This window comes from Hypomesus transpacificus, chromosome 26 (genome assembly GCF_021917145.1).
Source record: "Hypomesus transpacificus isolate Combined female chromosome 26, fHypTra1, whole genome shotgun sequence".
Taxonomy (NCBI): domain Eukaryota; kingdom Metazoa; phylum Chordata; class Actinopteri; order Osmeriformes; family Osmeridae; genus Hypomesus; species Hypomesus transpacificus.
In genome coordinates this window covers 2,892,891-2,906,278 of record NC_061085.1, presented here as the reverse complement: position 1 = coordinate 2,906,278, position 13,388 = coordinate 2,892,891, and the positions used below count along the sequence as shown (strand labels likewise).

General features: G+C 41.3%; 1 protein-coding gene across 1 annotated transcript in view; it reads right to left on the bottom strand.

The window, feature by feature from the left end:
• Nucleotides 1-93: 93 nt before the first annotated feature.
• The window catches only part of p3h2 (prolyl 3-hydroxylase 2), a 53,452-nt gene continuing 40,157 nt past the window's right edge, over nucleotides 94-13,388 (bottom strand). Inside the window, exons 4-15 of the mRNA XM_047049641.1 lie at nucleotides 5,692-5,823; nucleotides 4,389-4,516; nucleotides 3,571-3,660; nucleotides 2,965-3,005; nucleotides 2,773-2,864; nucleotides 2,560-2,687; nucleotides 2,366-2,461; nucleotides 2,125-2,275; nucleotides 1,890-2,007; nucleotides 1,713-1,788; nucleotides 1,409-1,549; nucleotides 94-1,255 (exon numbers count right to left, since the gene is read on the bottom strand). Coding sequence (XP_046905597.1) covers nucleotides 1,154-1,255; nucleotides 1,409-1,549; nucleotides 1,713-1,788; nucleotides 1,890-2,007; nucleotides 2,125-2,275; nucleotides 2,366-2,461; nucleotides 2,560-2,687; nucleotides 2,773-2,864; nucleotides 2,965-3,005; nucleotides 3,571-3,660; nucleotides 4,389-4,516; nucleotides 5,692-5,823 — 1,295 coding nt within the window. The 3' untranslated portion in view covers nucleotides 94-1,153. The remainder of the gene's footprint in view (nucleotides 1,256-1,408; nucleotides 1,550-1,712; nucleotides 1,789-1,889; nucleotides 2,008-2,124; nucleotides 2,276-2,365; nucleotides 2,462-2,559; nucleotides 2,688-2,772; nucleotides 2,865-2,964; nucleotides 3,006-3,570; nucleotides 3,661-4,388; nucleotides 4,517-5,691; nucleotides 5,824-13,388) is intronic.

Here is a 13,388-nt window from a genome sequence, read left to right as displayed (position 1 = left end):
TTTCTTGGTCCCAAGTGTTTTCAAGAAAGATTTATTAAACAGTAAATTTTATTACAACAAGAAGACATTTTATGGGTTCAGCAAAATTTGCTGAATAGTAAATTTGCTAATAAAGGACAGTCTAGTCTCTAATTTATTGGTACACATGACAAAAAAAAGAAGGGTACATCCATTTGTTTGTTACAGCAACTCATACTTAAATAATAAGACAAAGTGTCCCTATCAAAAGTGAAACGTAAGCTTAAACCCTACACTATATCTTCAACTGATAAGTTACATACTGTGTGTAGTTTGTAACATTGTATTGATAGGCACTTTCACAAAGCACTTTCTTTCCATTGGACTACCAGTGCATGTGCCTGCCTGAATGTGTAGCCTGCAGTTTAGTAGTATATAGAGGAAAGTTTAACTATACGCCACCATATGAATAAGTATTCCTTGAAACAGGAATAAATGACATCTTTTATTAAAAAGGTTTCTAAAATTGAATGCCAACAACTGTTATCGCTGTTGATTTTTTTACGCACAAACACACACACCATGTTTTCATGTCAGTTAACTTGTAAACAGAATATCTTTTGTGTGACTGTATGAGTCAGCCACTGAGAGAATATATAATATATTGTATCTGTGAAGTGTCTAGAACAATAGAAATGCCCAATATTTCTTCCTGTGTGTCTGCATACATTGAAGGCAATGATTTGAACAGTCAGAAGCATGGTTGCAGTACCACTATCCCTCAGAGATTAAAGATAGACTGAGATAAACATACACAAACTGGTAGATCATAAGCACGGCCTGTGCTTGCTCCGGAATTAAGGACAACCATAGTTCCTCTACTTGGCGTGTTCACAGTGCAGTAAAGAACCGTATAGGAATGATGTGTGTTGTGATCTGGACTGCAACCCAGTAACCAGAGAAGTACTCTTTGACTGAACCACACATCTAGTTGGTGAGTTTTTGATAGACAACCAAGGTACTGGTATGTACAGAAAAATCTGGATCACACACACACAAGCCACAACATTAATAAGAAAAACAACAATATAACCTTGCACTTTAAATAGTACAAAAATAGAATTGTTTCGATACAATCGTCATTAAATAAATAGATAGATTGATAGAGGAATTTGACTGGGGGCCCTGTTGGCTCCTAAAGCTCGTCCTTGGGGTTGATGTTGAGGCCCTGGTCCCAGTGTGTCTGGCTGTTGTGGTTGTCCAACGCCTGCATAACCTCGTCTGCCTGAAGACGCTCCTGTAGGGGGGAGGGAGGAGAGAGGTTAAGGAGGCACTAGACATGCTCCATGCACACAGACAATGAGTGAATGTCCTGTCAGCTCTTCTGAGTCGGTCAAGAATCAGTTGCCTGTGTTACTAATGCCATAGGAATAAACATGACGGGGGTTACCAGTTCTCTGAAGAGGGGATCCAGGGTGAACCAGAGCGCCACGGCACACCTCTGGCCCCTGGTGACGGCCCGCACGCCATGGGGGTTCTCCCCCCCTGAGGAGAAGCCCACCATTCTGCCACACCTCGGCTTCACTGATGCCTGGGAAGGGAGGATGGAGGAGAGTGGGGGAAAACGTCAACTTTGTCTGATACTGTGTACAAAGTTCGACATAAATGAAGAGTGAATGTCAGGTTTTTGTTGTAATATGCTATGAATAAATATGATGAAAAAGAAACTCATATAAAAAAAGAGGAAAACTGACCGTAACTGTTTTGGCATCCATTTCTGTAAAAATGAACTCCCCGCCTTCGAAATCCCCATTTAGGTACAGAAGAGCACTGAAAAAACAACAGCAAACCCATTAATATTTATTTTTGGCAGAGACAGGAAATTTTGGCGGGTAGAACCTGAGGGTAGGCAGGCTGAGCTGCTCTCTGACCTGTAGTCTCTATATGTGTAAGCTGGAGGCTCCTTCCAGCACTCGTTAGCCTCTGGGTCTAGCAGACAGTTATCAGCATGGATAGGGTGGCTCAGGTCATTTCTGTGATCCTGCTGACCTACAACCACACACACACACACACACAAGTAAACTAGTGGCATATTTTGCATGTGTGGAGTGTGTGTCCAGGGAGGAGTGGGGTATGTCTTGGTGCGTGTTTGTATATATGTGTCACCTGTGATAGCTGTCCGACACACTAGGTGTGTGTATGAGAAGTGCAGGGTGGAGTTGAGCATGAAGTAAGACTCAATGACACGCCGGGTCCTCTCGCTAACATCGTAAAAGAGACGGGCACTTCGGAGCGGCACACGGCCCTCATAGCCATACTGAGGAGAGAAGAAAACATGGCTTGGTTTTACTGAGGTAGCGTCTATCTATCCTTCTATAATGTAGTCTCTGTCTAGACAGTTGCTTACTTGTAAGGTTTTAAGTACTGTTGCCCCCTCAAACCTCTCATTGGGTGTGTGAGGAGACATTTTGCCTCGATAGCCATCTCCTGCCATGGTGACAGTCTGGAGGAGTCAAAGAAAATACTCAAACACACATATCTGTGACAACCAAAAAAGACAGCAACAAAAATAGAGAGACTACAAGAGAAAGAGGGTCTTACATGAGCGAGATTTTTTAGCTCTGAGCACTCGTCCATTGAGATGACGTCATCCAGGAGAACCCGCTGTGTTCCATTGAGCGCTGCAGAGTTGTGGACCAGCTGTACACCGTCGTAGACCAGGGGACCACCTAGACACATAGCAACACACACTGTTAGGAAGGCCCACTGTGTCATCTACAAGGAAACCTATGTGCTGTCGAAGAGGCATCACACCTTCTCGGAGCGCCTGCGTTGGAGCCACAGAGTTGTTCTTCTTCTCTGAGATAGGCACATACTCCATCCCACCATCCGTACCTGAAGGAATCCTGGTAAGAAAGAGGTGTAGCACATTAAAACTATTTTTTTTAAATCATACACTACAGCAATTAATTTAATACAGTTGGATCAGATAGAGTGTTTGTTTACCTGTTAGAGTCCTCTCTCCCGCCTGTGCCGCCCCAGTAATTCTACAAGAGAGGGAAGGAGAAAGACACCACATTTCCAAACCAATGTCCAGACCAGCAGTAGGGGGTGCTCTCTGCTAAGGTAAACACCTCTGTCACAGGTTAATGTAGTCACCTGTTACTACCCACACGGTTACCTCCCTTGGCGGAGTTTTGAACTTAACTATACAGTATAACTCTTAATGCAGCATTATCAAGTTCTCAAACTAACACCAATTCTTTCAATTAATTTCATTCCAACCCTAAAGTTTTCAATCAACTTTCCTATATGAACCAAAGATAATCCAAGATGTTGCTATTCCCTTGATTGGAGAAAGACAATGTTGGGAGGAATGTTGTTTGAGCTCGAGAAGGTTCACCTTCATGATGAACAGAAGTCATTACTGGTACAAGAAGTCCAGTAGAAAAAAGTGCGTGTTCCACCATAATTCTGTCAAGATTTATTTATTGCAAATATTGCCTGGTATAACTGTCTATTTTCAGGAATTCAGTAAATAATTCAGTTGCATTTGGACAAAAGCATCAAGAGATTCCCTCACTGCGAACTCGTCATTCCACATGTGCTTACCCCTTCAGTGAACTCCACCCCCATGTTATCACTGCCAATCAGAAGCAGCTCCAGTTCCTGCTTATGGCGCGTCACATACCACACAGCCTTCTGTGAAGATGGATCGGGCAGGGGAAAATGTATTATTAAATAAGATTCTGAGAGAAACATAATAAAACAAAGCATCAATCCTTAATGTGGCTCATTTCCTCATTGGACATAATGTGGGTGGGGGGTCATTTTCCTCTTTGCAGGGCCTAAATGTTGTAATGCAAGGTATCTGGAGGAAGACTAGTAATTCTTTAGCATGGAAAATAACAGATAATGTCTGGTAGGACATGAGGGAACAGAAGACAATGACTCCAGCATGTTTTGAAACTTGAGCATCCGGGATAAATTCTCTTTTCCAACCATAACGCAACAGCTCCATTTCATTTTCCAAACAAAGACCCTTAAGCTGGGAATGTAGAACAAGACACCAGCTGTCTATGGGGGTTTATCCTCAATTTACAATTACACCATTCCCCTCATCTGCTCTAAATCACCAACATATTTACCATCCCTTTCAACTGAACCTGATGATTATAAACACCAAGGGAAATACATTGTATCAGAAAGTATGCTGGCATCAAATTTACTCAGTGGTATCTAACTAAATACGGCAGCTGGATACGGAACACGGACCAAATTAGAACCACAAGTTCAGTTCCAGCGTTCTGGCTGGGATCTACGGAAACACTAAGAAGTAGCTTGTAACCTCCACTGCAGACAGTAAACATGTGTAAACAGTACACATTTTCTCCCACTCTGTCCAGACTGGGTTTGTTGAGTTGTGTTACCTTGTCGGGCTTAGTGTCAAAGCCCAGAACCTCCCTGTAGTACTCCACATTCTCCGCCATGAACTCCTCACCCTCGTGAAAGAGCAGGTAGGACAGGGCACACTTTAGAGCGTGCTCCACTCTGCCCACTGGGGGAGGACAAGGTTGGACAGAGAGAGAGAGACAAGAGTGTGAGGCAGAGCATCATAGAGAAACGAGAGGGTAGGAAGAAGGTTCCAAATAAAGAGAGAGAGGTCAGACAGTCAAACATCATGATGATCCGTCCCATTTCACAAGCAGTTCTGAAAGGATGTTTGCCAGGCCTGAAATAAAGTGCGCTGTCATTGCACTGCACACACCCCTGTTCTCCCACTTCACCCCCCCCCCCCCCACCACCACCCCCGTCATACCCACACGCAACCCGTTCTCCCTCCAAAAAACCCTACAGTGTCTCCTCCAAAGGTCATATTGCATCCTCCCATGTAATGAAGCCTCCGCAGGCTGAATAGGATGTGAGTCTAAGCCATGGAAATCTATTAGGGCTCACATTCCTGGACCATGACCACAATGGAGCAAATGGTGCAGTTGAGAGTCTGTATGAGACAGTGGAAACATAGACACATCCACGCTCACTCACCCACACCTACAGTCTGAACTAACACACACATACACACTCCTATTGACTACAGGTGCAGTATTTAAGATCTGTTTCCTCCCAATCTCTTACAGGACTTTACTGTGCAGAAGGTGGGCAGTCTCCCGACACATCCTGTCCTTCTATTGAGAATCACTGACAGAGATTATTGTGTTTTTGAAGGTCTTTCCATCCACTTTATTTGATTGGAAACACATGCTGTGGGGCACTATGTCTAATCTGATGATCTCATAAGAATTAATCACATTGGCTTCCCCCCCTTGTGTTGTCTTGCCAACGTATCCCTTTCTTGTTGCATGCCCTAGTTGTGGTAGACTACAACAGAGGGCCTATGGAGGGCCTATTAAGCTGGATCATGACTAAAGGGTAGCCAATCGCTTTGAACCGAACAGCGTGTTCCTACTGTTAAGGTGTGGTCCACAATCGTCTGCTGCTCTTTATGAGTCACTGTCTGATATTCACAGTTGTGTGTGTGTACGAAAATGTGTTTCTCAGTTTTTTTATTTTAACATTTGACAATTAAGGTTGATCTACATAGGTGTGACACAACACATAGCATATCATTAATACCTACACGGCCGTTCTATCACAAGAAAGAAATTGGTTGGACGTGTCGTTTAGAGCAGTGACAGTGTCCAGTGTTAAGCTTATGTGTGCATTGAGACTCACCCTGAAAGTAGGCAAACTGTAGGTAGTCGTAGTGCAGAGGAAGGTAGTTCTCCATTGGAGAGAGCCGGCCTGGCCGAGTAGCTAGGTCTCTCACACACTCATGTTCACAGTGGACGACCTGGGTGAAGTGGTCTGAAACAGAGAAATGACTGACTTACTGAAATGCACTCCTGTGTGCATTACTGTAACACATTTTCATTAAAGCTTCTAATTTGATTGTTTAGAACATTATATATTTTTTGAGTCATTGCATAGGATTGCCTGGTCCTGGACTAATATCTAGTGATGCAGCTTCTTTCTTTTTGTCCCAGATTAGCTTTACAATCTTTAAATCAAGGCTTCTATCCAAGCTGTATATGTACTTTAGTTAAGGAGCCTTATGAACAGAGGCCGTGGTGTTCAAAAATATCCACAGAGAAATAACATTGGATATTTCACTTATTGATTCATATTAGGGATGCACCAAATCCAGATTTTTGGGGTTTGGCCGAATACCGAAACCACTGGTTAAGATTTGGCCAAATCCGAATACCGAATCCTACTCCCATCCTCAGTCCATTAACACAGTAATAACATTAAAGAAGTAAACAACATCCACAGCAGTAAAAATAAATAAAAAAATACTGTAAAAAAATAAAAATAGGCTGTATTATGCCAGGAAGACAATTGGGAAACAATTAGTGACAATTACTATTTGCCTATGTTTACCCTATCTCAAGATCCAACCAATATCCAAAGTATTACCCTTTTAGATTTCTTGAATTTCTTTCGGATGTTTCATAAAAAATGTTTTAACAGTGGAGATGTGTATTGTTTAGGGTCCTTGCCACCACAAGACAAATCGGCATTGCAAATTGAACATGTAGCTCGACTTGAATCGCCTTCTTTTGACTGAAAGTAGGCTACTGCCAAATAGGAATGGACGATATAAACTATATGCAATATAAACGATACAAAATTGGCCAACGGTAGAGATTTTATTTCTATTGCACTATCGCAATAATGCATGTAGGACGCAATCTACCACGAAATTTAGAGCCACTAGCTGCAACGCGTTAGCCTGGCTCTGCCTTCCTACGTACTTCCACTCAATTTGGAGTTTGCTTCTGTACTACGGCTGTGTTCGAAATCTTAATAGCTGTCTTAATCTCTGATCTACGGTGGCCCTGAAGTGCAAACCACACCCCCTAATATGAGTACATCCCCCAAATGAAAACACTCCCCCCCAATACGAGTCAACTCTCCCCAAATCGGATGACTTGTTCACTCAATACAAAAACGCGCTCCCCCAAATGGAAAACGACATTACATTAACTCAAAAACACATTACATTAACTCTGAACGGAAAGGGTAGGTACTACACTTTAGCGCTGATTGGATGCAGTAGGCTAACTAACAAGAAATATGAAATTGATCGACAGAAGTACAAAATGCAATAGACCAATTATTTGTTTGTTAACAATCGGGATGCACGCGCACTGTGGCTGCAGAAAACCGGGAAAGGATAGCATTTTAAATGGCAAAAGGACCACACGGATAATACAAATAGTTAGATTTAAAAAGACCAAAAGCGTCGAGGAGGACATGCCTTATGGAGAGAAAGTGATTACCCAATGATCTGTCGCATCAGAATTTTGATTTGGGTCACGAAAGTCTTGAAATTTGAGTGAGAATGTCGCCCAATACAGACCGCATAGTCCAGCGGCAACCATGTCTTCACGTCATGTCCATAATTTTACACTTTTACAGTCAATTCTACATTTAAAAGTCGAGCAGGGCGGCTTTCAAGAGATATAGGAATTCTGCTTTTAGTCAGCTGGTCCGATTATTTTTCTGATTTGTTTAAACATATTGCCCATATCGTCAAAAAGCACGATATTTGTCCGCATCCCTAATTCAAATTGTAGTTTACTTTGGTTTATTTCAGACAAACAAATTAGTTTCATACAGTTGAGCTTACAAACAAAAGCATTTACATCAGTCTGAAACAGGTGTAGGCTGAAGCTCATGCTTATAATGCCTACCCTTTATGAAAACATCTCATATCTTAAAAATAATTATCGTCTTACATCATTATGTTGACAATCAGATCTGAACAGAATACAAAAGAGTTGCACAGTTCAAATACAACAAAAACATCTTGTTCATCTATCACTCTAAATTGTTTCATATCATTTAATTGCATAATTTTTTTATAGTTTCTTTAAAGGAGACATGGCATGAAAACTTCATTTTATGAGGTTATTTAACATTAATATGAGTTCCCCTAGCCTGCCTTTGGTCCCCCAGTGGCTAGAATTTTCGATATGTGTAACCAAGCCCTGCGTGTTCTTCTCCGCCTTTGACAAAATGAAGGCTCAAACGCTCTGTTTGAAAATCTCCTCCAAGTGACGTAGATACGAGAAAGGTTACCTCCCCTCTCTCTGCTTTGCCCGCTCAGATCATCTGGCCCGCCCATGAGAAACTGAGCTTCCACCGTGCAAGGGCGAGTGCGATATCGGTTTTTCCAGAAGAGACATCATGGCAAGCAAACAAACGAAGCATAACAGTTGCTCATTGCTTGGATGTGCAAATCAAAACAAAAAGATTTTTTTTGTTCCTTCATCCAAGCTTCTGCACAACCAGTATCTTAATTTGATTTTCGCTGGAATTGCGCCGACACAACTTCACAACGTTTTGTAGGTCTGTGCCAAACATTTCAGCCTCTACTGTTTCCTCAACTTGAGCCAATACAAAACTGGCCTTGCTGAAATAAAATTCTGGACCATTACTAACTCTCCTTGGTCAAGCTACAAACCTTGAACAAGTAAGCTAACTAACGCTATATCATTTTGTTGCTTTACTGTATATGGTTATAGCTTGCTACCCTTAGAATGTGGCTGTAACATTAGCTCTGCAGCTAACAGCTGGGTTACTGTTGCTTATGAAAAAATAAATGGCATCAAGTAGGCTATGTGTGTGAATACAAACGCTGTAACGCCAGTGTTGTGCACTTCTTTGTTATTTGGATAACCGTTATGCTGTTGGTGTTATGGCACAGGCGATATCTGCCTTTCTCGTCATTGAGATTATTTATGAGTGTGCACCTCTGCAAACCAGGGTGATCAGATGAGAATGGGCAAATTCGAGGCATATTACAGCAACGGGGCTACGAGCTAGCTGAGTTACTGTCGCTAATTTAAAGGTAGATGGCATCAAGTGTGTGTGTGAATACAAACGCTGTAACACCAGTGTTGTACACTTCTTTGTTATTTGGATAACCGTTCTGCTGTTGGTGTTATGGCGCGCGATATCCGCCTTTCTCTTCATTGAAATGACTATGAGTGTGCACCTCTGCAAACCAGGGTGAGGTCAGATGAGAATGGGCAAATTCGAGGCATATTACAGCAAAGGGGGCTACGAGCCATTGCGATACATCCGTTGTAAACATTAGCGCATGTTGCCGCCCCTCTCCTCCTCATTAGCATTTTAAAGCTACAGACACCAAAACAGCGCGTTCTGAGGAAAGCTCATTGTGGGACTACTCGTAGTGGCTATAATTCTGCACCATGGCTGAATTTCGGGAAAGAGACTTCAGATACAGTATTAGGGGACCACTAAGGCCTATATAAAAGCATCCAAAAACAGCATTTCATGTCTTCTTTAACTTACTAAAGGTCCCACATATTTTTTGTTCGGCATGACAGTTATTCCATAAATTTACACCTTTAACGGAAATACAATGGTATTTAGCATTGGTCCTCACTTGGTTCTTTTTGAATATACAAGATCCCCTGAAGTCAAGTTGGCATTCTCTTTCTGTGAACAACCCTTGGATACTTTCTGGCAACTGATGTTTTTTTGCTTTGTACATGATTTGTAATGTTTTTAGTTCTACTAATTCTTTAAATTGTAGAGCCTTTAATTCAATAAAAATTGAGTTTGTTGGGTCCCTATAGGTGGTTGTCTTTACTGTTCGTATGGCTCTCTTTTGAAGCATAAAAATGTGATTGGTGTTTGTTTTATATGTGTTTCCCCATACTTCCACACAATAAGTAACGTATGCTAGCACAAGGGAACAATGCAGAGTGTATAATGACTTTTCATTTGAGAAATCTTTAACCTTGTATAATATTGCAAATGGTTTGGAAATGTTGTTCTTAGTATAAGATCTATGGGGCTTCCAATTTAAGTTATTATCTCTGATTACTCTAAGAAATGTTATAGCTGACACCCTTTCTACTTCAACTTCATTAATCATGAATTTACCTATTGTATTCGATGCACGATTACCAAATACAATACATTTAGTTTATAAATATAAAACAACTTATATTTAATGTTAGTTTATTTGAATCAAACACATTTTTTAGTATTACCATCTCTTTTTCCATTGTATCCAAAGTTGTTTCAGATTGTCACCAAAACAAAATAAGTTTGTATCATCTGCAAATAATATAAAATGTAATGTTTTGGAAACCTCACATATATCATTAATGTACAACAGAAAAAGTAATGGGCCCAGCACAGAGCCTTGGGTAACCCCACATGTTACCTGCACCAATTGTGACTTGCTATTATCTATTTTGACATATTGTAGCCTTTTCTCTAAGTAATTACTTACCCAAGCTACCCCTCTTATGCCATAATGTTTCAGTTTTTCTAGTAAGATGTCATGGTAAACAGTGTCAGATGTTAAAGTCACATTTTACACAAACTTTCTGGGTTTGAGACAAACCATTCTTAGCTTGGGCCACCACAAAAAGAACACCACAGCAGAGAAGCATCTGCTATCTGTCAGCACGTTACTGTGGACATACCAGTCTTGTTAGACTGCTTTTCTTAGGCTAGCACAGTGGCGTTGTTAGACATAAAACTGTACTGGGGCACAGGCCCCCCCTATTCATATCCCTTTTTTTTCTTCCAAGCCTGCTGCGCACAATGCACTACTAGGCTATAGAAACTCCCCTAGCTTAACCCACTATACAACAGTTCAGGGAGGCAAGTTTGATATCAGCTTTGGCAGGGACATCTATAGTTAATGCAAACGTTTAAAAAAATGTTGCTTCATGTAATATTGTTTTTATGTTTTAGTAAAAATAAGATGATCGGTAGGCCTATCATTTAGAAACTGTCTTTAGTTTTGTAATGTTTTCTTACTGTTTTTTTCCGGGAAAGCACTGACTAATAAAGTAAATTGTTAAAACTCAAACTTTGGATTTTACTGGGGCACAGCAGATTTATACTGGGGCACGTGCCCCAGTAAAAAGGGTCTAACGACGCCCCTGGGCTAGCACCTCGTGTCCCAGCATAAACTGTACCATGTGAACAGCTCAACAGAGGCCTGGGGGTTATTCCAGGTAGCGGGTTTAACAAACTGTCTAACCTGAGCCTAACCCTAAACTCTGAGTTGATCTACTCTAAAATGGGAGACTCCGACTTATCAGTTCCAGAAAAGCTGATTTGAATTTGTTAAGTCAACTCGGAGTACGTCCACTCTGAGTTAAGTGCGGGCATGACAACTAAAAGCCAACATCAATTGAGCTCCAACACTAGTATCCACCATGGCACCCGGCGACAAAAAACGTTGTTCTACTTCACCACACTTCAGATAAAAGTTTTATTACGTGTTTATGGTCAATCTGAGCACATATTCCGGAAAAAAGCAACACGGCTGTAGCAGCGCATACAATTGGCGTGGGAGACGATTGCTGCCGAGTTAATGCATACATTTGAATGCAATAGCCAGTCCACCCATTGAACATTTAACCCCACCGTCCGTTAATATTACAGTAGAAAAAGTGGTGGACTTATCATAGCATGTTCAATGTTATATTAAATATTAAAACATACTATAAACAGGTAAGGCATATTTTGCTCAGGCCTACATGCTCGTGATTGTAGCCTCTACGTCACCTTGGTTTTAATCATATTCGACATGATACAAAGTAAATATCAGTTGGTGCCCATTTCAACTTGTCGTAGCAGTTACCCCCAACAGAATGTTTTTCATCACAGGATGATGATGATGATGATTAAGATGATGACTTAGACTGCTGCTGCAGAAATGGATGCTGAGAATTATGTATGGTAGCTACTGGTAGTTCTTTCCCCATGTGCTTTTATTTACAGGCTTGTGTGGAATTGTCAGTTACACTGACATTATGAGAATAATAAATTTAAAAACGATTAGCAAATTCTGATCCTGTTGAACAGAGCATGGATGCTGTATACAGTGAGATGTTCATTTAATGGAAGGTGAATTCTGCAAGTGGAACTGTAAAATTGAATGTAATGTCATGTATTCCCAGTAACAAGTAAATGAGTTGTACAAACGGCATCTAGGGTGACCACCTGTCCCGCTTTGCATTTTCAATATGTGATGTGCGGGACAAGGGGTGAAAATTCTGTGCGATACAACGCAAAGGTGGTCACCCTAATGGCATCTCATAAAGAAAGTGCCAAAAACTGACCAAAAGATGTTGTAGGCCTACTTAGGGTAGAAGAATAAAGGATAATCTTGAAAAAGATTTACTGGAAGACCAGTAACGGGAGGGTGCATGGTCACAGGTGATGTTAATTGTAGGAACAATAGCCTATATGAATACTAATTGTTGAATTTGCTGAATTTCTATTTTGACAAATAGATGGTGAACTTAGGGAATAGGAATAAAGGCTGATCTTGTAAGGCTACCAACCTGCCCTCACCTCTCGTATGGAAAACCTGGAATTACTGGATCTAAACTTGATGGCTCTCACACATCATTGTGTAACTCAGTGATTTTCAACCACTGTGCCACGGCACACTACTACAAATGTTTATCCAATTTAACTTAGTCTTAATTAAAAGTCTAAGATAAAAACATTTATTATTATTTATCGACCATTGTTGAGTGTCTGTAATAGTGACTGGCAGAGTAGTGTGGGGGGTCAGATGGCTGAGCAGTTAGGGAGTTGGGCTATTAATCAGAAGGTTGTTGGTTCGATTCCCGGCCGTGCAAAATGACGTTGTGTCCTTGGGCAAGGCACTTCACCCTACTTGCCTCGGAGGGACTGTCCCTGTACTTACTGTAAGTCGCTCTGGATAAAAGCGCCTGCTAAATGACTAAATGTAATGTAAATGTAGAGTAATGTAATATTAATCCGGGAGGCAGAAGGTAGCTAATTGCCTCGTTCCTTCTTAGAGACAAGAGAATTAATGAAGCATGTGACAGGTGGTCACATGCTAGCGAGCAAGTTAGGTTCACAGAATAAGTTACAATAGAAAATGACCAAAGGTTTTCATTACCTCTCTATCTGGAACAGAAACCCAGAGTATGCCTCTTTTCAGGGTAAACCAACTCAAAGTTTTCACTAAACCCGCTACCTGGAATACCCCCCTGAAGTTACACTTTCTGAATTATTATAATACGGGTGGATGAAATCAAGCATTCTGATTGGTTGAGAGGGAGTTCCGGGGTGTGCATTATTGAGCGTTATTACACGGCTGTTCTTAACGCTGTAGAAAGCTCCATTCACTTGAATGGGGCTTCCCAACGTTCTGCGGTCTGATATCTTCTGATAACAGACCGTTCCTATGAATAACAGACCGCTGACAAGGAAAGTGGCCTTTTTGCTTCTGATTCACGCCTTTCGTAGCACTCCGCAAGTCGTCCGGTAACTTTTCAACCCCAGCGTACTCCGTTGCTTAGCGACGTCAGCTGATTTGAAGCCTAAAG